The 27,596-nt window shown below is 44.7% G+C and overlaps 1 protein-coding gene across 3 annotated transcripts in view; it reads right to left on the bottom strand.

Annotated features, from left to right (window-relative positions):
- Nucleotides 1–27,596, bottom strand: part of babam2 (BRISC and BRCA1 A complex member 2) — a 168,746-nt gene that overhangs the window by 112,027 nt on the left and 29,123 nt on the right. For all 3 annotated transcript variants that reach the window (XM_078398779.1, XM_078398777.1, XM_078398776.1), the window contains exons 5-6: nt 16,556–16,750; nt 52–126 (exon numbers count right to left, since the gene is read on the bottom strand). In XM_078398779.1, coding sequence (XP_078254905.1) covers nt 52–126; nt 16,556–16,750 — 270 coding nt within the window. The remainder of the gene's footprint in view (nt 1–51; nt 127–16,555; nt 16,751–27,596) is intronic.

The raw sequence follows: 27,596 nt of genomic DNA, 5'->3' as shown, positions 1-27,596 counted from the left end.
AATTTTAAACACAGCCACAGACTATTTTGAGAATGGAGGAGAAGGCTCTACCTTGAGAAGGTACGTTGGGATATTGCTGAAATCCACCGGCAGTTTCAAAAGGAAACGAGCAGAGAATTCGCCTGTCTGTGGAATTAACACAAAGAATTATTATAGCACCATGAAGCGTATCGAAAAAATGTGAAAGAAGAACTGTGAAATGTTGCACTATGTATTATGGTTGTGGTGTACACATTGAAAGGTAGCATTTCACATAATAAGTCAGGAGACAACTTCTATCCCTGATACAGAAAAAAAGAGCAACATTTGAATGCATCAAATATATTTAATGTCTTTTTATGTTTAGGATATCATAAGTTCATAAGTTCTAGGAGCAGAATTAGGCCATTCGGCCCAATGTCTATTCCCCCATTCAAGCATGGCTGATCTATCTTTCTTTCTCAACCCCATTCTCCTGCCTCCTCCCCATGAATCCTGACACCCGTACCAATCAAGAATCTGACCATCTCCGCCGTAAAAACATCCATTGACTTGGCCTCCATAGCCGTCTGCGGCAATTAATTCCACAGATTCACCACCCTCTGCCCAAAGAAATTCCTCCTCATCTCCTCTGGTCCTAGACTCTCCCACTAGTAGAAACATCCTCTCCACATCCACTCTATCCAGGCCTTTCACTATTCGATAAGTTTCAATGAGGTCCCCCCTCATCCTTCTAAACTCCAGCGAGTACAGGCCCAGTGCCGTCAAACGCTCATCATAGGTTAACCCACTCATTCCTGGGATCATTCTCGTAAACCTCCTCTGGACCCTCTCCAGAGCCAGCACATCCTTCCTCAGATATGTGGCCCCAATATCTTCTGATATATTTGCAGAATAATGTCATTCGGGGAAGATAATTCTTACTCAAATGTTTGACTCTTTCTATTGAATATTCAATATCTGAAAAGAAAGCTGATATACATCAAGGGGTCATCTGAATGGGAAGTTAGTATCAGTATTCAACACCTTTACATAATTGCAAACTTTTGTTTCAAATTTAAGGTTGCATTCTCCAGTTTCCACTGGTTAACTCCTGGAGAAGAATAAATAATCTAACCAATGACACCATTTCAGTTTTATAAGATAATGGATGTGGGGGGGAGGAATATAGCACTCAAATTGATAGAGCTCTTAAGGATAGATATAGCACTCAATAGAGCTCTTAAGGATAGCGGAGTCAGGGGGTATGGGGAGAAGGCAGGAACGGGGTACTGATTGAGAATGATCAGCCATGATCACATTGAATGGCGGTGCTGGCTCGAAGGGCCGAATGGCCTCCTCCTGCACCTATTGTCTATTGTTTATTGTCTAAATTGCAGTAACAAGGCATAAGAACCAAACTACTAGTCATTTCAATACATTCACATGGATTAATTTTCCATTTCAGTTGTACTCTTGCTTATTCAAGTTGCATTGGAACTGAGTAAATCCTCGAGTAGACTTATAAATCTATAAAATGGAACTAAAAGCCAGCTGATGCAGGAAATTTGAAATAAAAACAGAAAATGTTGGAGATGCGCAGCGGGTCAGGCAAAATCTGTCGAAAAAGAAACCAGAGTTAATGTTTCAGGTGGAGGACCCATCTTTGTAGTTTGATGGATGAACCTCCAAATAAGATGCTGAAACAAAGGCTATGACTTATTCCAGTGGTTAACATAAGACTCTTATAGACGGATTTATAGGAATCAAATAAGTGACACTTGTTGTTGGAATCAAACCCATGCACAGGAGTAACAACTCATAGTTTTATTATAACACAAGCGGAGGAAACATTACATGCTATTATCTCTGTAGTCAGCATCAAGTCTGCTGTGAGACGGTGGAAGGCAGCTTACATAGTCCAGGTAGGGATGAAGATCCGGACTGGATCACATGCGGAATGTGCAGCATGCATAATAAGTGAGGTGATCTAATATGGTAATCTACATCCTTCCTCTTAAGGAATTAACCACTAATAAAATAGATATAGATATGGCTAGCAAAATATATGTGCTACCGATTATATGTGACAAGTATAAATAAGTTGATAGAGAATGACACCAAAAGCAGTTCAAACGTAGCCCTGGTACTTTATGTTAGGCCTGGTACTTTATGTTAGGCCTGGTACTGCATGTTAGGCCTGGTACTGCATGTTGGGCCTGGTACTTTATGTTAGGCCTGGTACTTTATGTTAGGCCTGGTACTGCATGTTAGGCCTGGTACTTTATGTTAGGCCTGGTACTTTATATTAGGCCTGGTACTGCATGTTAGGCCTGGTACTGCATGTTAGGCCTGGTACTGCATGTTGGGCCTGGTACTTTATGTTAGGCCTGGTACTGCATGTTAGGCCTGGTACTTTATGTTAGCCCTGGTACTTTATATTAGGCCTGGTACTTTATGTTAGGCCTGGTACTGCATGTTAGGCCTGGTACTTTATGTTAGGCCTGGTACTTTATGTTAGCCCCGGTACTTTATATTAGGCCTGGTACTTTATGTTAGGCCTGGTACTTTATGTTAGGCCTGGTACTGCATGTTAGGCCTGGTACTTTATGTTAGGCCTGGTACTTTATGTTAGGCCTGGTACTTTATGTTATGCCTGGTACTTTATGGTAGGCCGGCAGGTGCGACCTGCACCTGTACGGTACAGTCCTGCATTTCTTTCTTTCACCGGAGATGGGAACGGAGGCTCAGGAGACTGAGGCAGCATCGCAGGTGACTGGACTGAAGAGGATGGCAGGAGCCGAGGTGGCGTGGTCGTGGGCGAGACGATCGGATCGGGAGTGTCGGGCAACGGTGGTAAGGTCGGGCCGGAGCCGCTCGGGATGCTTGTGCGTTCGGGCAGGCACGGAGGTGGCGCTGGTTCATTCACCGGCAGGATGTGCTGTCGATTACATCTGTCGGTGCTGCCGTTGGTGTCGACCAGATATGAACGTGGTTCGAGAGCAGTTCCAGATATCACACCAAGGCGATCGTGGCCCTATCCTGTTTGCAGACGGACTACCTGTCCCTTAGCTAGTGGTGGAAGTGGGCTGCTCGTTTTGGCATACCATCGTTTGTGAGCGTCTTGCTTTTGTTGCAGCTTGGAATGGAGCCATGTGCGGGAGACAGTTGATGGACCGCCGAATCAAAGGTGACCAAGCCTAGGTCGTTACAGGCAAAGGCAAAGAATTTCTGCTTCAATCCACACTAACGTTTATCCATGATTTGCCCCTTTACATTTTTGGGGGATTTTCCTTGAATTTGTGTGTCAGTATTTTCTCATACATGCTACTGCCTCTATCATCAAGATTATCCCAGCACTTTGCTAACATCATTAAGCTTTCTGCTGATTATCACGTTTTTCTATGCTCTTTTCTCATTGATATACTGAATAATGCAGGAAGGTATTTCCTCCCTTCACTGGAGCCCATTTATAATTACTTGGAATATACTTGGTCTGAACTCTCACTGTACTCCCCCCCCACTGCTCCACTGCTCCAAAACAGATTTCTCCAAGTAGCTGTCTCCAATCCAAATGATCCAAATCATGTACCAAACTAGCAAAACATACTTCCATTTAAAATTTTGATTCCTAGTCTATCTTTACTATTTTCATTATTATTGCTATTACCAATACTAATTGCTATTACTAATTATTGTCAAGCTGGAAAGGGTACAGAGAAGATTTACGAGGATGTTGCCAGAACTCGAGGGTCTGAGCCAAAGGGAGAGGTTGAGTAGGCCGGAACTCTATTTTCTGGAGCGCAGGAGGCTGAGGGGTGATCTTACAAGTGTATAAAATCATGAGAGGAATAGATCGGGTAGATGCACAGAGTCTCTTGCCCAGGGTACGTGAATCGAGGACCAGAGGACATATGTTTAAGGTGAAGGGGAAAGGATTTAATTGGAATCTGAGGGGTAACTTTTTCACACAAAGGGTGGTGGGTGCATGGAACAAGCTGCCAGAGGAGGTAGTTGAGGCAGGGACTATCCCAACGTTTAAGAAACAGTTGGACAGGTACATGGATAGGACAGGTTTGGAGAGATATGGACCAAACGCACGCAAGTGGGACTAGTGTAGCTGGGACACATTGGCCGGTGTGGGCAAGTTGGGCCGAAGGCCCTGTTTCCACACTATATCACTCTAATCGAAATATGGTAATTACTTCCAAAATCCTGATCTATAGTGATCCTCTTTCACCTGCTCAGATTTACTCTCTAAAACAGACTATTATTGCCCCCTTTTGATGGCATTGTAAAGTTGTCTTAAAGAGAGTTTGCATTATAAACTAATTGGGTACAATATTCTGTAGAATACTCTCACAAAGGGAATTAACAATTAACATCTTCTCTCATTGCAGGCTAACTGACAATGAGGACGTGTTGAACACCCATGACTCTGATCACCATTTTGAAATATTGAAGAGAAGCATTAGAGTACTCTAATGCCAGATAGATTATACCTATTTATATCAAGGGCGTGGGCTAATTTTATTTGGCATGATTGTAAATACTATTATCTAACTTGGGATATGATGCACCATATATTTCACATTATAAAACAATTACAATTTTAATAAAAACGACATGTGATATAGAGCTGCTGCCTCACAGCGGCAGACCTGGGTTTGATCGTGATCTTGGGTGCTGTCTGGTGGATATTAAACATTATTTCTGTGACCGCGTGGGTATCCTTCACGTGCTCCTCCTATTCCCCCCCCCCCCCCCCCCCCCCCCCCCCCCAACGTGTCAAAAATATGCAGGTTTGCAGATTAATTGGTCTGTAAATTGCCCCCGAGATAGAGCTCTTAAGGATAGCGGAGTCAGGGGGTATGGGGAGAAGGCAGGAACGGGGTACTGATTGAGAATGATCAGCCATGATCACATTGAATGGTGGTGTTGGCTCGAAGGGATGAATGGCCTACTCCTGCATCTATTGCCTATTGTCTATTGTGCATGGAGTGGATGAGAAAGTAGGATAACATAGAACTAGTTTGAATGGGTCATACAGTACCTATTATTATTAAGGTCTAGGTATAGTGGCGCGGTGGTGGAGTTGCTGCTGTACAGCGCCAGAGAACTGGGTTCATTCCTGACTACGGGTGCTGCGTGTACGCTCTCCCTGGGACTGCAAGGGTTTTCTCCGCGTGCTCTGCTTTCCCCCCACTCTCCAAAGACGTACAAGTTTGTATGTTACTTGACTTTGGTAAAAATTGTAAATGTCCCAAATATGTAGGATAGTGCTAGTGGTCAGGGTGATCGCTGGTCGGTGCAGACTTGGTGGGCCGAATGGCCTGTTTCTGTGCTGTATCTCTAAAGTACTGCAAAGTAGTCTCTAAAGACTGGTTATCTGACATCATTGATAATTTATTGTACAATTGTTTATTGTTATTTCTTTGTTGTATTGTTGCATTAATGTGCCTGTAAGGCTGCAGCAAGAAAGCATTTAATTGTTGCATCCCTACTGCACATGACATTTAATTACTCTTGACTGAAGCAGAATTAGCATGTCGGGTCAATTACCTTTAATTGTTATGCTTACACCTTCTTTACAACATCGGTCTCTTTGAAATAGGTCAGATAACTTAAACACGTAAGGGGAGTAAGAGGCACCCGTGGCTGACAAGGGCAGTCAAGGACAGCATAAAAATAAAAGAGAAGTATATCATCGCAAAGAAGAGCAGGAAGCCAGAGGATTGGGAATCTTTTAAAGAGCAACAGATGATAACTAAAAAGGCAATACGGGGAGAAAAGATGAGGTACGAGGGTAAACTAGCCAATAATATAAAGGAGGATAGTAAAAGCTTTTTTAGGTATGAGAAGAGGAAAAAAATAGTCAAGGCAAATGTGGGTCCCTTGAAGTCAGAAGCAGGGGAATTTATTATGGGGAACAAGGAAATGGCAGACGAGTTGAACCGGTACTTTGGATCTGTCTTCACTAAGGAAGATACAAACAATCTCCCAGATGTTCTAGTGGCCAGAGATCCTAAGGTGACGGAGGAACTGAAGGAGATTCACATTAGGCAGGAAATGGTGTTGGGTAGACTGATGGGACTGAAGGCTGATAAATCCCCAGGGCCTGATGGTCTGCATCCCAGGGTACTTAAGGAGGTGGCTCTAGAAATTGTGGACGCATTGGTGATCATTTTCCAATGTTCTATAGATTCAGGATCAGTTCCTGTGGATTGGAGGGTAGCTAATGTTATCCCACTTTTTAAGAAAGGAGGGAGAGAGAAAACGGGAAAGGGGATGTACAACGAGATCTGGGTGTCCTAGTGCATCAGTCACTGAAAGGAAGCATGCAGGTACAGCAGGCAGTGAAGAAAGCTAATGGAATGTTGGCCTTCATAACAAGAGGAGTTCAGTATAGGAGCAAAGAGGCCCTTCTGCAGTTGTACAGGGCCCTAGTGAGACCACACCTGGAGTACTGTGTGCAGTTTTAGTCTCCAAATTTGAGGAAGGATATTCTTGCTATTGAGGACGTGCAGCGTAGGTTTACTAGGTTAATTCCCGGAATGGCGGGGCTGTCATATGTTGAAAGACTGGAGCGTCTAGGCTTGTATACACTGGAATTTAGAAGGATGAGAGGGGATCTTATCGAAACATATAAGATTATTAAGGGGTTGGACACGTTAGAGGCAGGAAACATGTTCCCAATGTTGGGGGAGTCTAGAACCAGGGGCCACAGTTTAAGAATAAGGGGTAGGCCATTTAGAATGGAGATGAGGAAAAACCTTTTCAGTCAGAGAGTTGTAAATCTGTGGAATTCACTGCCTCAGAAGGCAGTGGAGGCCAATTCTCTGAATGCATTCAAGATAGAGCTAGATAGAGCTCTTAAGGATAGCAGAGTCGGGGGGTATGGGGAGAAGGCAGGAACGGGGTACTGATTGAGAATGATCGGCCATGATCACATTGAATGGTGGTGCTGGCTCGAAGGGCCGAATGGCCTCCTCCTGCACCTATTGTCTATTGTTAGAAGCCGGAGAAACAAGGAACTGCAGATGCAGGTTTACAAAAGAGGACAGATTACTGGAGTAGCTCAGCAGTCTGGCAGCATCGCAGGAGAACATGTGTGGACGACATTTCGGGTTGGGACCTTTCTGGTAGAAATTGACTTTATTTGTTAAAGTATCACCCATCCATTGGTTTCTCCTCCCAGTACTCAGTTCCATCGACTTAATTGAAACCAAATTATGTCAACATAATAATACTCATGACCATAGTTGATTATCTATCCCAAAGCATCCAAATTTGTGGATGTGATGTTCCTATTTTCTACAAAATTATTTCCCCTTATTCAGGATGTGCCAGGTGTAAGGCAGATTCCTTCCAAAACATTTACCTACGAAATAATACGATAGAACTTTATTTATCCCGGGAGGGAAATTAGTCTGCCAACAGCCATAAAACACTTCAAGATATATGAAATTAATGTGACGAGCGGAAAGTCCAGGATTGGGGATGTGCAAAGATTGGGGAGTCAGTCTACCCCACGACAGAAGGGGAAGGAGTTGTACTGTTTGATAGCCACAGGAAAGAAGGATCTCCTGTGGCGTTCTGTGCTGTCTCTTGGTGGGACCAGTCTGTTACTGAAGGTGCTCCTCAGGTTGACCAGTGTGTCATGGAGGGGGTGAGCTGTACTGCCCAAGACGCTCCGCAGTTTGAGGAGCATCCTCCGGTGAATCCAAGTCCACCACCAGGACGGAGTTAGCCTTCCTGATGAGCTTGTTAATTCTGTTGGCGTCCGTGGCCTTCGCCCTGCTACCCCAGCACACGAGAGGGAAGAAGATGGCATTGGCCACCACCAATTGATAAACATCTGCAGCATCTTACTGCAGACGTTGAAAGAGTGGAGCCTCATCAGAAATTACAGATGGCTCTGTCCCTTCTTGTACAGTGCCTCAGCGTTCCTAGGCCAGTCCAGTTTACTGTCAAGGTAAACTCCAAGGTACTTGTACTCCTTAGTAAACTGCACATCTACACCCTTGATGGAGACAGGGGTGTTCCTCTCCTCCTAAATCCCACCATCTACTCCTTAGTCTTGTCGGTGTTGAGCTACAGGTGATTCAGCCCATACCACTCAACAAAGTCGTTGACTACACCTATGTATTCAGCTTCCCTCCCCTCACTGATGCAGCCCACGATTGCAGAGTTGTATCTGAAGTCCGAAGTGTAGATGGTGAACAGGAAGGAAGAGAGGACCGTTCCCTGTGGGGCCCCTATGTTGCTCACCACCATGTCCGAGACACAGTTCTGTAGGCTGAAACACTGTGGTTATCCAGTCAGCTAACTCAGCTAACTTGTTCACAATGAACCATTATTAAATGTAAAATTAGAGGGCAACTTTGTGCTATGCCAATGTAACTTTTTTTTAAACATTTGGCATTCAGCAGTGTTTGAAACTTTAAATGAGGATCTCAAAGGTGAGGAAAACACAAATAGATATCTCATCTTTATTAGTGTAGATAACTTAGCCTGAAGGATGCACATAAAGCCATCTTTCGTCTTTACAGCACGAAAAGGAGAGAAGCTGGAGGAATTCAGCAAGTCAGGCAGCATCCATGGAGGGAAATGGACAGTGTGCATTTTGGATCCAGACCCTTAATCGAGGCTGCTCCTTGTCAGTTTTCCTCTATGGATGCTGCCCGGCCTGCTGAGGTCTTCCAGCAGGGGGGATCTTATAGAAACGTACAAAATTCTTAAGGGGTTGGACAGGCTAGATGCAGGAAGATTGTTCCCGATGTTGGGGAAGTCCAGAACAAGGGGTCACAGTTTAAGGATAAGGGGGAAGTTTTTTAGGACCGAGATGAGAAAGTTTTTTTTCACACAGAGAGTGGTGAATCTGTGAAATTCTCTGCCACAGAAGGTAGTTGAGGCCAGTTCATTGGCTATATTTAAGAGGGAGTTAGATGTGGCCCTTGTGGCTAAAGGGATCAGGGGGTATGGAGAGAAGGCAGGTACGGGATACTGAGTTGGATAATCAGCCATGATCATATTGAATGGCGGTGCAGGCTCGAAGGGCCGAATGGCCTACACCTACACCTATTTTCTATGTTTCTATGTTTATACCTCGACATATCAGTTTCATATTTCAAAAGTTTGCTAGGTAGAATTTAAAGGAACTGATGTTTCGAATGGATGCAATAGCAAAATATGTGGAATTGGTCCCGTCATTATGAATTCATGGCTAAGTTTATTCTCTGAGCTGACTTCCCGAGGAAACTAATTACCGAAGCTCCTTAAACCACCACTACTTATCAGAGGGAGACCTTCAATTCTCCTCTCTATTTTGGAGCCAAACCAAGTATATCATGATGAAAGACACTTTATCATGTTTTCACAATCATGTACCGACAGTCACCATTTGAATAGTTAGTTATCAGGAAAAACAAGATCAAAAGAAACCATTGAAATATGAAAGAGAAAATCTTTTTTTTTTCCTCCCGAAATAATGCTGATCTCATTTTTGTTTTATAATTGGACAAGTTGCAGGAGAGTCAGCTAAGGTGACACGGTGGCGCAGCGATAGAGTTGCTGCCTAACAGTCCCAGTAGACCCAGGTTCCAATCCGACTACGGGTGCTGTCTGTACGGAGTTTGTACGTTCTCCCCGTCACAGCGTGAGTTTTCTCTTAGATCTTCGGTTTCCTCCCACATTCCAAAGATCTATAGCTTTATAGGTTAATTGGCTGGGCATAATTGTAAATTGTTCGTAGTGTGGGTAGGATAGTGTTCATGTGTGGGGATTGCCGGTCAGTGTGGACCCGGTGGGCTGAAAGGCCTGTTTCCGTGCTGTAGCTCTAAACTAAACCACAAAAACCTAGAAAACAGATACATACACCAAGGTATAGATGGATAAAACTTTTGCACTTCATTGTGCAAATCTAAATCAAGCCTTAAGAAATGGCATGAATAGCCATTGGGAAAAGGAATAATTAACTATCTTGTTTTGTGTGGTCCTTAAGGGAGAGATCACCATAGTCAGTAGTTTGGAGCTCAGAAAAAAGGACACCATTAACAGCAGAGAGATAGAGTATGTGAGCCAACCTGCAGGGAACATTATAAAAACAACAAAAGCTTCTATAAATACCTCCGCCCTCAACTCCATCCAAGGACCCATACAGTCTTTCCAGGTGAGACAAACGTTCACCTGCACCTCCTCCAACCTCATCTACTGCATCCGCTGCTCTAGATGTCAACTTATTTACATCGGCGAAACCAAGCGCAGGCTCGGCGATCGCATCGCTGAACACCTGCGCTCGGTCCGCATTGACCAAACTGATCTCCCGGTGGCCGAGCACTTCAACTCCCCCTCCCATTCCCAGTCTGACCTTTCTGTCATGGGCCTCCTCCAGTGCCATAGTGAGGCCCACCGGAAATTGGAGGAACAGCACCTCATATTTCGTCTGGGCAGTTTGCAGCCCAGCGGTATGAACATCGACTTCTCCAACTTTAGATAATTCCTCTGTCCCTCTCTTCCCCTCCCCCTTCCCAGTTCTCCCTCTATCTTCCTGTCTCCACCTATATCCTTCCTTTGTCCCGCCCCCCCCTGACATCAGTCTGAAGAAGGGTCTCGATCCGAAACGTCACCCATTCCTTCTCTCCTGAGATGCTGCCTGGCCCGCTGAGTTACTCCAGCATTTTGTGAATAAATACCTTCGATTTGTACCAGCATCTGCAGTTATTTTCTTATTCTATAAATATGTGAAGTGTAAAAAGTTTGCAGACATGTGGAGATCTCCTGCAGTCAATGGCAGAGGAAAGTGCAATTAAGAATAAAGAAATATGGCGGCATGGTGGTGCTGCCTTATATCGGATCTGGGTGGAGTTTGTGCGTTCTCACTGTGACCGCATGGGTTTTCACGGGTTTCCTCCCACACTCCAAAGACATATATGTCTATAGATTAATTGGCTTCAGGTTAAAATTGTAAACTGTCCCTCGTGTGCAGGATAGTGCTAGTGTGTACAGGGTGATTGCTGGTCGGCGTGGGCTTGGCGGGTTTAAGGGCCTGTTTCCATGCTGTAGCTCTGAAGTCTCAAAGATGCAATGACAGAAAATGCAAAAAGCATTAACTGGGATATATAAAGTTAGAATGGGGGAATAATGCTTTTCAAATCTACCAAGTTTTTAGTAGATAATACTCGTAGAACAGGTTAGTGAGAAGCAGTGAATGTGATGTACTTGGATTATCAGAAGGCTTTTGATAGTCCCACATAATTGGAATCAATATACTGGCACAGATTGAAAACTGGTTAGTAGCTGATGATAAATGGATATCCTCCTCCCCCCCCCCCTCCCCTCCCCACCCCATTCAGAAGAACGAGATCAGTCATCTTTAAAATTCTAACAGGATGAGACTGAGTAGATTCAGGGGGCATGTTCCTGAGGGTTGGGGAATCTAGAACCAGGGACCATATGGTGCTCAGCATACAGATTAAGATTTAACATTATTTTTAAACTGAAAGACTGATACCCAGAAAAGCATCATGATAAAGCAGAAAGTTTAGTGGCTTTGAGATTGGAGAAAATAAGAGCTAAATGTCAATAGCATTAATGCACAAGCAGGCTTCGGATTGTACTACCAAACGGGCAGCAAGTGGATGAGGAAAATGAGGGTGGGGTGGCAGGAAGGTCAAGGGAAGATGACTGGAGGACTCTGTCATGGTGTCAATGGCTTGAGAGTGGAAGTCACTGCAGATCATTGAACTACAAATGGAGAGGTACGTTCCGATAAACCCATCGTAAACCAAAAATCTCGTAAGTCGAAATGCATTTAGTACGCCTGATCACGTGGCCGGAAGCGAGCTGCGGATTCTAGATATGCATCATACAACACAGAACAATACTGGAGATACATGGGTCTACTGTGGATAGGGTGAGCAGTTTTAAATACTTGGGAGTCCACATCACAGAGGATCTGACATGGGCAACGCACATTGCCGCTCTGGTGGGTAAGGCAAAGCAGCGCCTTTACCACCTTAGACAGCTGAGGAAATTCAGAGTGTCTCTGAGGATCCTTCATTGCTTCTATTCTGGGGCTGTAGAGAGCATCCTGTCCGGCAACATTACAGTCTGGTTTGGGAACAGCTCTGCCCAGGACAGGATGGCCCTGCAGAGAGTAGTGCATTCGGCAGAACGCACCATGGGAACTACACTCACCCCCCTGCAGGACCTATACATCAGGAGGTGCAGATCCAGAGCAAGCAACATTATGGGGGACCCCTACCACCCCAGCAACAGACTGTTCCAGATGCTACGGTCAGGCAAACGCCTCCGCTGTCACGCTGTGAAAACAGAGAGGATGAGACGGAGTTTCTTCCCACAGGCCATCAGGACTGTTAACTTTTATAACTCCAGGGACTAAATTTTCTCTTCTCTATATTAACTTTATCAACTTTATTTATATGCTGTAACTGTAATTCTTTTTTGTGCACAATCCGCAGGCATTGCCACTTTCATTTCACTGCACATCGTGTATGTGCATGTGACAAATAAACTTGACTTGACTTGAATACAGCACAGGAACAAGCCCTTTGGCCCACAATGTCTGTGCCAAACATGATGTCAAGATAAAATAATCCCATCTGCCTGCACATGACCCATATCTCTCCATATCCATGTGCCTATCGAAAAGAAATAAAATTTGTCTTGTTACTTTCTGGTCTTTGCTGCCTTTGAAATGATACATTTCCGTTTCTAATAGGGCCTTAAATATCTTCAAGGAAACATGCAGTTCAAAGGAAACGTGAAGAAACGTGATAAAGTGGAAGCCAGTTTCAGAAAACTTGCATGCACTTTGAAATATTTATTACTCAAAACATACTCGACAATTTTCAAAAAAACATGCTGTTGGCGACTCAACAAAGGAATTAGCTTGGCATTGGCCAAGAATTTGAACAGAAGGAAATGGCATTTTTCATACTATTCTGGAAATGTTATACTTAAACATAAATCTTAACGAAGGAGTGTCAGAGCATGCAAGGTAACCTGTAGATCAAAATTTATATAGGGCCTTGCAACATGTCTCAGAAAATGGCAACACTAGTAAATAGAATGGTAAAGAAGGAATATGATATGCTTGCTTTCCATAGGTCGGGAAATTGAGTACAACAGTAAGAAAGTCATGATGCTGCTTTATAGGAGTTTAGTTAGGCCGCATTTGGAGTATTGCGTGCAGTTCTGGTTGCAGCATTACAGGGAGGAAGTGGAGTCTTTGGAAAGGGTACAGAGGAGATTTGCCAGCAAGATTCCTCGATCAGGGGTTTATTAGCTACAGGGAGAGGTTGGATTGTTTTCTCTGGGACTCTGGAGGTTGAGGGGAGACCTGACAGAAGTATATAAAATTATGAGAGACAAAGATAGGATAGACACCCTTTTAAGGTACAGTGAAATTTGAGATACCATACAGCCATACTAAGTGAAAAGCAACAAGATACGCAGCCACATAAAATAAAAGTGAACATAAACATCCCCACAGCCATCAAATAATGGAGGGCATATCTTTAAGGTGAAAGGGGCAAAATGTGAAGGAAATGTGCAGGGCAAGTTTTTTTTGGGTGGCAAGTGCTGGAGTTCGTTGCAGTGGGTGGTGGAGGCAGATATGATAGTGGCATCTAAAGAGACTTTTGGATAAGTTTATGGATATGCAGGGAATGGAGAGATATGGATTGCGTGCAGGCAGATAAGAATTGGTCTTGGCACCATGTTCGGTGTAGACCGCGGGCCTGTGGACTTTAGCATCATGGAGCTCACGGTCCCTGGCTCGAGACCGATTCGGGAGCTCCAAGCCGCGGAGTGTTTCAACCGTCCCGACGAGGGAGTTTCGATCACCCCGACACGAGGGCTTCGGATCACCGTCTGCGGGAGCTTTGATGGCTCCGACTGCGGATGGTTCGACAGTCTCGACCGCGGGAAAATAAAGAGGAAGAAGTTTGAACTTTATTATTAATTTTTTTTTAGATTTAGAGATACAGCGCGGAAACAGGCCCTTCGGCCCACCGAGTCCGCGCCGCCCAGCGATCCCCGCACATTAACACTCACTATCCTACGCACACTAGGGACAATTTTTTACATTTACCCAGTCAATTAACCTACATACCTGTACGTATTTGGAGTGTGGGAGAAAACCGAAGATCTCGGAGAAAACCCACGCAGGTCACGGGGAGAACGTACAAACTCTGTACAGACAGCGCCCGTAGTCAGGATGGAACCTGAGTCTCCGGCGCTGCATTCGCTGTAAGACAGCAACTCTACCGCTGCGCCACCGTACCGCCCGCCCTCACTTATCTTCCATCACAGTGAGGAATGCGGGGAGCCGCTGTGGGGATGTTTATGTTAACTTTTATTTTACGTAGCTGTGTGTCTTGTTGCTTTTCACTTAGTATGGCTGTATGGTAACTCAAATTTCACTGTACCTTAATTGATACATGTGGCAATAAACTGACCTTGAAACCTTGAACATTGTGGGGCGAAGGATCTGTTCCTGTGCAGAACTGTTCGATGTTTTATGAAATCTAAATATGTTACCTGCGCAAAAGAATGCTAATGATTTTATAATCTTAAAAAATAAAAATTCTAGTAACCAAATTACAATAAAGGATTAAATAGCTATAATGTTGTCATTGCATGCATGAATCCAACCTAGGATCTCATCCGTTTTGAGGGAATACTTGATTACAAGTTTCAACATTTCTGAAATGCCAATGGGCCTCACAGAGGAATCTCTCAATGTTAGTAGATTCATGATTCATGTCTTCATTTAAATAAGACTGAACATTGAATTCACCAATCTTAGGTAATGTCTCACAACCACTCCCCCCCCCCCCCCCCCCAATCTGGTAAAACAAAATCCATTGACAATATATGGGAAGGAACTGCAGATGCTGGTTTAAACCAGCAATAGATGTTTGGGGAGTCCAGAACCAGGGGTCACAGCTTAAGGATAAGGGGGAAGTCTTTTAGGACCGAGATGAGAAAACATTTCTTCACACAGAGAGTGGTGAGTCTGTGGAATTCTCTGCCACAGAAGGTAGTTGAGGCCAGTTCATTGGCTATATTTAAGAGGGAGTTAGATGTGGCCCTTTTTGCTAAAGGGATCAGGGGGTATGGAGAGAAGGCAGGTACAGGCTACCGAGCTGGATGATCAGCCATGATCATATTGAATGGCGGTGCAGGCTCGAAGGGCCGAATGGCCTACTCCTGCACCTATTTTCTATGTTTCTAAGCCAGACACAAAAAGCTGGAGTAACTCAACAGGTCTGGCAGCATCTCTGGAGAAAAGGAATAGATGACGTTTCGGCTCGAGACCCTTCTTCAGATTGAGATCTCAAGAAGGATCTCGACCCGAAATGTCATCTATTTCCTTTCTCCAGAGATACTGTCTGATCCGCTGTGTTATTCCAGTTTTTTGTGTCTACCATTGACAATGTATTAGACAGCAAATTTACAAAATTAGGAGGAAACTCGCATGTGATAAGACCCTCTAGAACGTAACAATCGATTGATGTAATTCACTGATTGTCTGCACAAACAGCAACTAAACTTACAATTTTAAGACCCTCCTGTATTCGCATACAAAATACCCATTCAACTGAGCACAAAAAGTCAAGTCTGGTCATTCAGAGGTTTATTCAAAAATGTGATAGTTGTTAAGGCAATCAATCTATTCTGTTCTGAATGGAAATAACTAATTTGTGTTCAGTCGTACTCCCGAATATAGTTAATTCCAATAACAGAATATTAAATTGTAATTTTTAAATGTACTTATTCTACAATTAACAGCGAGAGCTGACTAAAAGCAAGTCTCTCTCTCCCCCCCATTTTTCCTTACTAAATTTAACTGAGTAAACTCTGATTTATAGCCCTCCTGAGATTTGTATTTCTTTCTGAATCTTTACATTTCATGGTTAAGGAGAAACATTTTTAGCCCTGTTGTTCATGAAGATCCCAGATGACCCATACTCCTAATCACATTATAATCAGCTTGCACTATGATATAGAACAAAAAGGTGCATGAACAAGTTAAATTAATGGAGTGTGAGACAAGAGATCACGTTTAAGTAAGAATGAGTACAATCTTTCACCTTAATGAGTATGGATCACATAAATCATAGCACTGAATCAGACTATGGTATGGAGATGTTAGACTTTAGAATTTGTTTAGTTTAGTTCAGAGATGCAGTGCGGAAACAGACCCTTTGGCCCACCATGTCCGTGCCGACCAGCGATCATCCTACACACTAGCACCATCCTACACACGAGGGAGAATTTACAACATACAGAAACCAATTAACCTAAAAATCTGTACATCTTTGGAACGTGGGAGGAAACCGGAGCACCTGGAGAAAGCCCACGCAGTCACGGGCAGAACGTACAAACTCCGTACAGACAGCACCCACAGTCAGGATCAAACCCGGGTCTCTGGCAATGTAAGAGGGCAACACCACCGCTGCACAAGTGCCACCCTAAATCATGCAAGTCTCCTCTTACCTTTTGAAACTCCCATTGAATATGTAATGAATTATTTATCTTATAGTTCCTATTATTTAAACAAATTTACCCAATTATTCTTTCTCCCTGCGTAGATTTCCATGTTGTCTCCAAATTCAGGGCCCTCTTGCAGCGCTGTATACTCAAACATCAGGCGCGAGCTCTCGTGTAGTCGATCACATTGGTATTTGTGGTACTGCTGCACCAGCTCTTTAATGACAAGCAGAAGGCAGTCGGGATTCTGGGAGTTCCAGCCATTCAGATGCTGTGCATTGTGGATGAGACAGACAGAAAACACAACTTGGGTTAATGTTCTAGTGCACCAGAACACAACAAACATTCACTTGACTTGAACCACACCAGCTTTGCATTCACAGATGCTTTTATTTTATTATAAGAAAATAACTGCAGATGCTGGTACAAATCGAAGGTATTTATTCACAAAATGCTGGAGTAACTCAGCGGGTCAGGCAGCATCTCAGGAGAGAAGGAATGGGTGATGTTTCGGGTCGAAAACCCGAAATGTCACCCATTCCTTCTCTCCTGAGATGCTGCCTGACCCGCTGAGTTACTCCAGCATTTTGTGAATAAATACCTTTTATTTTATTTAGTACCTTCATTGTTGCCAATTACATGTCTGGTTTAGGAATATTCTGTATTATCACACAATTGCACAGATCCAGAGGCCTCCGTTCAGTTTAGTTTCAGTTTAGAGATTCAGCATCGAAACAGGCCCCTCCGCCCACCATCCACAGGCCGAAGGGCCTGTTTCGATGCTGAATCACCATTGATTACCTGTTCACACTAGTTCTATGTTATCTTATTTTCTCATCCACTCCTCTACACATTTGTGGCAATTTACAGAGACCGATTAAACTACACATCTGCACGTCTTTGGGATGTGGGGACAAATTGGAACACCCGGAGGAAACGCACATGGCCACTGGGAGTACATGCAAACTCAACACAGAAGGCACCAGAGGTCAGGATCAAACGCGGGTCTCTGGCGTAGTGAGGCAACAGCTCGACCAACTGTGTCACTGTGCCAACTTGTCTGATAGATCAACCCCATTTTAGGCATCACCGCCTAGAAGGAGAATTCTGCATCCACGGTTGGCTGCATTTCTTTATTTCGAATGTAGACAATAGGTGCAGGAGGAGGCCATTCGGCCCTTCGAGCCAGCACCGCCATTCAATGTGATCATTGGCTGATCATTCTCAATCAGTACCCCGTTCCTGCCTTCTCCCCATACCCCCCCGACTCCGCTATCCTTAAGAGTTCTATCTAGGGGGCAATTTTCAGAGACCAATTAATCTGAGGAACAGCTTCTTTCCCTACATTATCAGGCTGAATGGTGTTCCACACGTTAGGGGTAGTTCCGATCTTTCAATTAACCCTCATTGCGGATGCTGGACTTTTCCCCCAGTAACTATAATGCTACAAGGCTATAAAACTATGTTCTGCACTCTGGTATTTCTCTCCCTGCACTAACTGCTGTACTTGTGTAAGACTTGATTGTCCCCGTGCATAGTGTGACAATAGACAATAGGTGCAGGAGGAGGCCATTCGGCCCTTCGAGCCAGCACCGCCATTCAATGTGATCATGGCTGATCATTCTCAATCAGTACCCCGTTCCTGCCTTCTCCCCATACCCCCTGACTCCGCTATCCTTAAGAGCTCTATCTAGCTCTCTCTTGAATGCATTCAGAGAATTGGCCTCCACTGCCTTCTGAGGCAGAGAATTCCACAGATTCACAACTCTCTGACTGAAAAAGTTTTTCCTCATCTCAGTTCTAAATGGCCGACCCCTTATTCTTAAACTGTGGCCCCTTCTTCTGGACTCCCCCAACATTGGGAACATGTTTCCTGCCTCTAAAGTGTCCAACCCCTTAATAATCTTATACGTTTCGATAAGATCTCTCATCCTTCTAAATTCCAGTGTATACAAGCCTAGTCGCTCCAGTCTTTCAACATATGACAGTCCCGCCATTCTGGGAATTAACCTAGTAAACCTACACTGCACGCCCTCAATAGCAAGAATATCCCTCAAATTTGGAGACCAAAACTGATCTGATTTAATTGGATAGCATGTAAACAAAAGCTTTTCCCTATACTTCAGCACATGTGACAATAATAAACCAATAGCAGGATCAAATCCTGGTCACTGGAGCAGTAAGTCTAGAAAGGCACAAAAAGCTGGAGTAACTCAGCGGGTTAGGCAGTATCTCTAGAGAAAATGAAGAGGTGACATTTTGGGTCGAGAAGCTTCTTCAGACCTGAAGAAGGGTCTCAACCCGAAACGTCACCTATTCCTTTTTCCAGAGATGCTGCCTAACCCGCTGAGTTACTCCAGCTTTTTGTGTCCATCTTCGATTTGAACCAGCCTCTGCAGTTCCTTCCTGCACAGGCTGCACCACTACATGTGATTGAAAATAGTATATTACCCCCAGTGCCACGAACTCTTACCTTTCACATAACAGTTGATCAAATGCATGCAGGAAACTTAAATACAAGACACCTACTGGTTCACCTTTTAACCATCCCACTGGTTATTTGTCAAATCAACATTTGTCAAACAATTCAAGTACAGAACAAAATCATAGGAAATTCACATCTGTGATCCACCCGTCACAGCCATGCTGGTCAAATAAAAAGCTGCCCAACTTAATCTCACCATCCCAAACTCAGTTTGTAGCTCCTCAAGACACTGCTCGTCGAAAACACATGGTGAGGTGCAGTTCCATACATGACAATATTAGCTCAGTTTCGCAAGTACTTTCAGTATGAAATCCTGATGTTAACAGCAGGCAACATCTGTCTATTTCCTGAGGTGTTGGCACAGTCACACTAAGCGCTTTCTTGACGTGCATCATTTTTGACAAAGAATTAAGTGAACGAATATTTAAAAATGGACAAAGCTTAAATACAACTTGTTTGATTTTTTTGGAAAGCTGATACAATGTTCGAGACCTTTCATCAGCCCTTCATTAGGGACAATAGGTTTTAATTGGCTGGGCAAATGTAAAAACTGTCCCTAGTGGGTGTAGGATAGTGTTAATGTGCGGGGATCGCTGGCACGGACCCGGTGGGCCGAAGGGCCTGTTTCTGCGCTGTATCTCTAAAAAAAAAAACAGATTTGTTTTTATGATGCTTAATGAATACTTCTCTCTGGTGACTAAACTTTGCTGCAACACAGTTCCCAGATTTAAGTCTTCTATCAATTCTGGTTCTTGAACTTATTTAATGATCTACAAAACATTTGATTCCATTTGAAGATGAGATTTCATAACTAACCTAAATTTCAAAATGCTCTATGTTAAATTTGGAATAAAAAGAAGGGAAATATTGGATGGGTGCGTTCAATGTATATTGTTAAGTGTTGCAATTGTGCAAACAGGAAAGAGTAGATTTGACTGAGACAATTCCAGTTATACTTTTATTGTCTATTGTTCCTATGTGGATTCAACAGAGACACTACTAAATGCATAAACAAAAGTCTGGACTGAATTATGTTCCAGAAAACTATGGAGTAAAACTTCCGTCTCCAGCAAGCAGCTCATCGTGCAAGGATATACAGGATGGCATTGCACAGGAAATCAATATGAAGTTCAATTTGCAAGCCAACTATTTGAGAACAATTGGGCTCTTTTGTTGGAGACAGACTGAGTGGATAACAACATAGGGAGAATAGTGAGGGAAGGTAGGAAGGAAAGAAAGAATGAAGAAATACATTTCTAGAGTGCAGTGAAGCTAGGAAAATGGTGAGAGGGTTTGAAGGTTTGACTCATCTTTTATTGACTCACTCACTACTTGTCATTAACCAGGTTTTGGAGCGTCTTCCAAATATATGATTCAAAATGCAGGAGCAGTCTCTCATCTATTGCATTTGGTACTCAAGAAGAGGCCTTCTTAACATGGGCGGCACCAAGTAGAGCAGGCCAACTGTTTCCCTGAACAGTGCTGTGTCTGCCAAGGCCTGCTGGAGCTCCTGGTTGCTCCCTACCCGTACTGAATGTTCAGTCCTTGGCCTCCTCCCCAGAGCAAGGCCACGTGGAAACTAAATGAGCAGCACTTTGATAGCCAACAACCCAACGGCATAAACATTGAAGTCTCCAATTTCAAGTAGTGTCTCTAGCCCCCCCGTCATTCCCCAACCAGTGTGCACATGATTCTCCCACCATCTCCTCACCCTGATCCCTTTCCTTCCTCCTCACGCTCATCTCCCACCCCTCCCAGATTCCCCCATTTCTTATACCTGCCTCCTTTTTCCCTCCCATTCCTCTTCTTTCCTTATCTAACACCCTTTTATCTCCTTTTCACTGCTAGCCTGTGTCAGATCCAGCCCCCCCCCCCCACACCTCTATCCACCTATCATTTGCCAGGCTTTTCCCTCCATACTCCATTGGTCTGAAGAAGGGTTCTAACCTGAAATGTTGCTTGTCCATTTCCTTCCTTTGATGCAGCCTGACCCTCAGAGATCCTCCAGCAATGGGTTTTTTTCTTCAGTGATTCATTTGCAGAGGGGAAAATGGCACATGGCTAGAACCGTGCATGGATCCAAGACTTCATGAGATTTGGAGTCACCACTGGAGACTTCCAGAACTACTCTTGCCTGCCTGTTTAGTGATGTACCATTGACTGATCACTGGGGAGAGATGCACGGAGGAAGTTCACAGCACATGAATGGCAGAGATTAGGAGCTGTCATGGAAACACATTGACCTTGTCAGGCTAGACAGCGTGACTGTTCGCCCAATTTAGACACTAGCCTTTGTACGTTTTTGAGGAAGACGTGGCTTTGGAAGGCAAACAAGGCGCAGGACAACTTTGCAAATCCCGACTTCGGCTTTTGTTTCAATACAGCAGTTATGGTACAACCAAGTAGATTGCTAGGCCATTTTGGAGGGGGTGGTTGGGGTGGGGAAATAATGTTTCTGTGGTCACACCAGTCTGATCAAGGATGTTAGATTTCCTCTCCTTGAGGACATAAGTAAACTGGAGTTTAAAAAAAATGACAATTAAATTCCAGATAATTAACTAAATTTAAGTTCCACTAGTTTACCAGTCTGGTAATCGACCCGAAACGTCACCCATTCCTTCTCTCCCGAGATGCTGCCTGACCCGCTGAGTTACTCCAGCATTTTGAGTCCTCCCTTGATCTTTTTAGTTTTTCTATAAAATTCCTATCCCTGGAAACCAGTCTGCGTAAATGCAATGAACAGAGTTCATTATTTCTATTCAAGGATGTATTTGGTTATTTTTACATACTGGAAAATGGTGCTTAATTACTGGCAAGAGACATTCAGTTCATTTCTCTTTGAAGGCTTTCAAAGCAGATCCCATTAGGTGAAAGGGCAGTGCTCTTTGACAGCACAACACTCAGTCCGTTTGTTGTAATCAACTACTGTTTTCACATGGGGACATAGTAACCTCCAAAGGCTAAATCGCTTAATCTACAAATGCAAGGAAACAAAAGAGATATTGTCTCTTTCAGGAAAAAAGCGGCTCTATTACTGGAATATTACATCATTCCAAATTATCTTCCACTTGTCTCCTACTAAAACCAACAACAGACACCACCACAATCACACCAGTCAACAGAACAGAAAGAGTCTCATTGTTTTCCCTGATTGAAGCAGCCATTGGCTGTGGCACTCAGTGACTAATCTCGGTAATACGAAGTACCACTGCTATCAAGAATGAAGGTTACTGCATCTTCCAGCAAGATTGTTTTGTTTTGGTAAGAGGTTTGTTCTGTTGAAACATCGCCTCATGCAAGTTTTAACCTTTGTACAATTAAGTGCTCACAATCAGTAATTTACAAACAAACCATTGCTACATAGGCCACTAAGTTTAAGGTTTTCCATCTTCACTCTAGCTTCAATGCACCTCAAGTTTCTGATACCAACCCTGCCAACAACTAACCCAGACCTCCCAACATTTGATTTTACAAATTCATAATTTTGATGCCCAAAATTCAGAATTTTACATCAAAATTCAGAATATGGCGCGTAATGCAACTTTTCAGCAGTGAAAACTATGCATGCCAAATGCGCATTGCGCTACATTCATGTGTGAAAAAGAACTATTATTTCCAACAGTCTGTAGTTCTTGGACTACATGAACAATGTCAGGCCTATCATGAGTATATTCTGCTATTTATAGAAAGGTTATTGAACAGAAATACTTTTTACAACACAAAGAAAAATTTGTTTTGTTTTGTTTTTTCTATTTTGCTTTATCCTGACACATCCCAATTCTCTTGGCATTGAATAAAAGAACAATGGTCATAAAATTATGAAGTTATGAAGAAAGAGTTTCATTTTAAACTGCACTTACCTAATTTCATTGAAGAGTCTGTGGCCGTGCTAAAATGGATTGCAATACAAGGCATCGATATTGACTATCCGAAAACAGTCGGTAATTTCGATCACTCCTATACCATTGGGAGGAGTTGGCTGCGCCTAACGGCTGCGGCTCTCTGGCAGTCTGTTTGTCTTTTTTTCTTTTTTTTGTTTGTGTCGGTGTTGGGATGGTTTTGTTTCTGTTTTTGGCTGTGTATGTGTGGGGGGGGTGGGTGTGTGGGGGGGGGGGTGGGGCGGGGGAAACCTTTCTTTTATTAGGTCTCTTCCCCGGGGCGCAGCTCGCCCGCGGGGCCTTCCATCGCGGGACGTTTCAGTGCCCGGTGCGGCTTGGCCGCTGGACTTAACATCGCCGGCGCGGCTCGACCGCGGGACGTTTCAGTGCCCGGTGCGGCTCGGCCGCGGGACGTTTCAGTGCCCGGTGCGGCTCGGCCGCGGGACGTTTCAGTGCCCGGTGCGGCTCGGCTGCGGGACTTAACATCGCTGGCGCGGCTCAGCTGCGGGACTTAACATCGCCGGCGCGGCTCGGCCGCGGGACGTTTCAGTGCCCGGTGCGGCTCGGCTGCGGGACGTTTCAGTGCCCGGTGCGGCTCGGCCGCGGGACTTAACATCGCCGGCGCGGCTCGGCCGCAGGACGTTTCAGTGCCCGGCGCGGCTCGGCTGCGGGACGTTTCAGTGTCCGGTGCGGCTCGGCCGCGGGACGTTTCGGTGCCCGGTGCGGCTCGGCCGCGGGACGTTTCAGTGTCCGGTGCGGCTCGGCCGCGGGACGTTTCGGTGCCCGGTGCGGCTCGGCCGCTGGACTTAACATCGCCCGGTGCGGCCGCGGGACGTTTCAGTGCCCGGGGCGGCTCGGCCGCGGGGCCTTCCATCCCCTTGCGGGGGCTGTGCGTGTCGGTTGCCTCGGTAGGGGTCGAGCTGTCTGTCCGTGCGTGCGGGGGGAGGAGAGGGGAAGTTTTGTTGCCTCCATCACAGTGAGGGGGTGTTTGGAGTCACTGTGATGGATGTTTGTGTTGGGGTCGTGTGTTCTGTGTTCTTTTCTTTTTTGCTGTGTCTTATGACTGCTGAAATTTCGTTCGGTGTTTGTGCCGAGTGACAATAAAGTTTTGTTATACTGTTATATTATACCATTTGGCATATATCGAGTGGCCGCATTGAAAGATTGAAATTACCGACTGTTTTGCGGAAAAATGTGAGGCAAAATCGGAATGGCAGAAATGAAATAAGAAAGCAGAAACTTTCCGCCAAATTCGTAAGGGTTGGGAGGTCTGCTAACCTATAATGAGAATAGGAGGGATTCGGAAGGAGCAAAGGAGGTTCCAACGTGGGGGGACCGTGTGAGGGAGGGGGGAAGAACAATGGAGGACCCGGCGTGGGGGAGACCACCGTGAGGGAGGGAGGGGGGGGAACAAAGGGGGACATGGCGCGGATACTGTGTATACCCTGTAACCTTGTCAGCGCCCTTATGCGGCGACTATTTGCATACCTTGGATATTCAAGGAAAGAATTTCACTGTGACTTATCACATGTGACAATAAAGTATTAATTCATCCATTCATTCAATCCACTCTGGCTTTCATCAGTCAGCGTGCCGAGTACAGGAGTTAGGAAGTCATGCTGGTACAGCCACAACTATAGAGAGGATACAGAAAGCCAATTTGTAGTCTGTTTTTTTAAGTTCTAGTGAGTGTAGTTGGCCAACCGGGGGGGGTCCATGAGGGGGGGGTCCGTTGGAGACGGGAGAAGTGGGGGGTGAGGATTCCTTCCCATGGAAAAAGGCTCGGAGGCGGAGGCAGCGGAAGAAGAGCTCCACATCGTGGCGGACCCGGAACTCGTTGATGTGAGGGCAGAGGGGAACAAAGGTGAGGCCTCTGCTGAGGACAGACCGTTCGGTGTCTGAAAGGGGGAGGTCAGGGGGGATAGGGCTGCATCAGTCTGAAGAAGGGTCTCGACCCGAAACGCCACCCATTCCTTCTCTCCCGAGATGCTGCCTGACCTGCTGAGTTACTCCAGCATTTTGTGAATGTCAACTTGAATGTCAGAAAGTCAACTTGGTCGACATGGTTCAATGCTTAAATCCCATCATTTTTCTCCACTCTTAAATTAAATTCAGCCCATCATTACGGCAAGGGCACAAAGATTTCTACGGGGAGGAAGAATTTTTGGGTAGCCCAGAACACAATTCGGTAGAATAAAACACATTCTAAGTCAATGGTTGTTTCTTGTTAAGTATGCAGTGTTCAAAAACGTAACTTGACACCATAATGACTGTTCATCAGTAAACTTCAATACATTCAAAACTCCGCTGCCCGTCTACTCACCCACACCCCGATCCGTGACCATATCACCCCCGTCCTTTACAAACTCCACTGGCTCCCCATCCCCCAGAGAATCCAGTACAAAATCCTCCTCATGACCTACAAAGCCCTCCATAACCTGGCCCCATCCTACCTGACCGACCTCCTCCACAGGCACACTCCCACCTGCACCCTCCGCTCTGCTGCTGCCAATCTCCTATCCCCCCACATCCGGACCAAACTCAGATCCTGGGGGGACAGGGCTTTCTCCATCGCTGCTCCCACCCTATGGAACTCACTACCTCAAACCGTCAGAGACTCCTCCACACTCACCACATTCAAAACATCACTGAAGTCTCACCTATTCAGTACTGGCTTCAACCACTGAAGGTCACCCCACCCTCTGTCTCCTTTCTCTGTTCGTTTACTTATTTATCTATTTATTCACTTCCCTATGTTCTCTAAATCCCTGTAAAGCGTCTTTGAGTATATGAAAAGCGCTATATAAATGTAATGTATTATTATTATTATTATTATTAAGATAAAGATTAAAAGGTAAGGAAGTCCACAATTGCAGAGGCAGAAAGCAAGGTGACTATACTAAATCTATATACTAAAACTCGTTTGTTTGTTTGTTTGTTCCTGAACTGCAGCCAAAACGGTATACAATAGCACAACAATTTTAGGCCCACCTTACTCACCTTCGGTCCCTTTGGTGCTAGTGGAAGAAGTTTCATTGAAATTGATGTTATATTTTTAAAGTTAAAATCTATCTCCTATGGAGGCGGGGGGGGGGGGGGGGGGGGGGAGGGGGATGGAGGGAAAGATAAGGAGGGTTGAAGGGGATGAAGTGGGGGGGAGGGGAGGGGAGAAGGAAGTGGGAGGGAAGGAGGGAGGGAGTGGGGAGTGGAGGGGGGATGGGGAGGGGAGGGGGAAAGGGGAGGGGGGGAAGGGGAGGGGGGGAAGTGGAGGGGGGAAAGGGAGGGGGAAGGGGAGGGGGAAGGGGAGGGGGGAAGGGGAGGGGGAAGGGGGGAGGGGAAGGGGCAAGGGGGGAGGGGGAAGGGGAAAGGGAAGGGGAGGGGGAGGGGGGGGAGAGGAGGGAGAGGGTGCTGCACTAATGCAGGAGAGGTTTGGGCCCAACGGGTCTGCTTGGTCTAGTAAACTATAAAAACGGGTACACAATATTTATCATGGACATGAGCATTGATGTCCCAAGAAAGAAATTGAGCAATTATTATAAGTGTAGCAAATATTTAATTCGTAAACCAACAGCAGTATGAAGTGCATATCTTACATAAGTCTCAAAATTTTCAAACTAGAACTACTACATGCACAACAATATCTCTGAACATAGATCCAACTGATGAGAAAACAAGTCAATTGGATAGTAGACAAAGTAGCTCCTTATGTTTTTAATTTGTCACAACCGCTGCTTCTTATCCATGTTCATGTAGGAATTTTGAAGACTATCCAGGTCTGAAGAGAAGGAATCTTAATAAAATCCCTGTCCCCCAAAATGAAATGTTTATCTCAAGATACTACATAGTACAATTATAGCGTAGAAAAAAAGTCATTGAATCATTGCAGGCAAATTCAGCCTGTTCTTTGAAACAGTTACCCAATTAATTCCAGCCTCTTTTCACAGCTCCATGTTCTTTTCACAGAGCCAAGAGAACGCACACTCTACAAGTATTTATGCAACTCATTTTGAATGTTAATATTACATCTGCCTTGTTTATCTGTTCAGGAATTGCATTCTAGATTGAATTATTTTACGAGAATGTTTTTGTGCATCACCTTTAGTTTTCCTGCCAAGTATCTCAAATCTGTCCTATTTGGTTCGTGACTCGACTGCCATTTGAAACTATTCCTTCTCACTCACTCCATTGAAAGCCTTCAAAAATATTAATATTTTTCCAAATTGCTCTATAACCTGCTGACATCCAAAAAGAACCACCCCAGTTCCAGTAATCTTGCTGCGATTGAAGTATTTGGTACCTGATATTATCCTGGTCCATCTTTTATGAGCTCTGAGGCCATGACATCCTTGATTGCAGCTAATTCTCTATGGTACCTTGAATCACCCACAATGTATCTGCTGAGGGAAAACCAGCAGTGTATGGAGATTTAACATTCTTGACTTTGTACTTGGCCTCTATTAATAAAATCAAGGTTTCTGTGTTGGTTTTAGTAGTCTTCAGGTTGTTCAGTTCACCCTCGAGAACTTGTACATGCAAATGCTGAAGTCTTTCTGTTCCTGAAGTTAACTATTTAGACAATAGACGCAGGAGGAGGCCATTCGGCCCTTCGAGCCAGCACCGCCACTCAATGTGGTCATGGCTGATCATTCTCAATCAGTACCCCGTTCCTGCATTCTCCCCATACCCCCTGACTCCGCTATCCTTAAGAGCTCTATCTAGCTCTCTCTTGAATGCATCCAGAGAATTGGCCTCCA

Source organism: Rhinoraja longicauda, chromosome 5, assembly GCF_053455715.1.
Source record: "Rhinoraja longicauda isolate Sanriku21f chromosome 5, sRhiLon1.1, whole genome shotgun sequence".
In the NCBI taxonomy this organism is placed as follows: Eukaryota; Metazoa; Chordata; class Chondrichthyes; order Rajiformes; family Arhynchobatidae; genus Rhinoraja; species Rhinoraja longicauda.
This window is presented reverse-complemented; position numbering and strand designations above follow the sequence as displayed.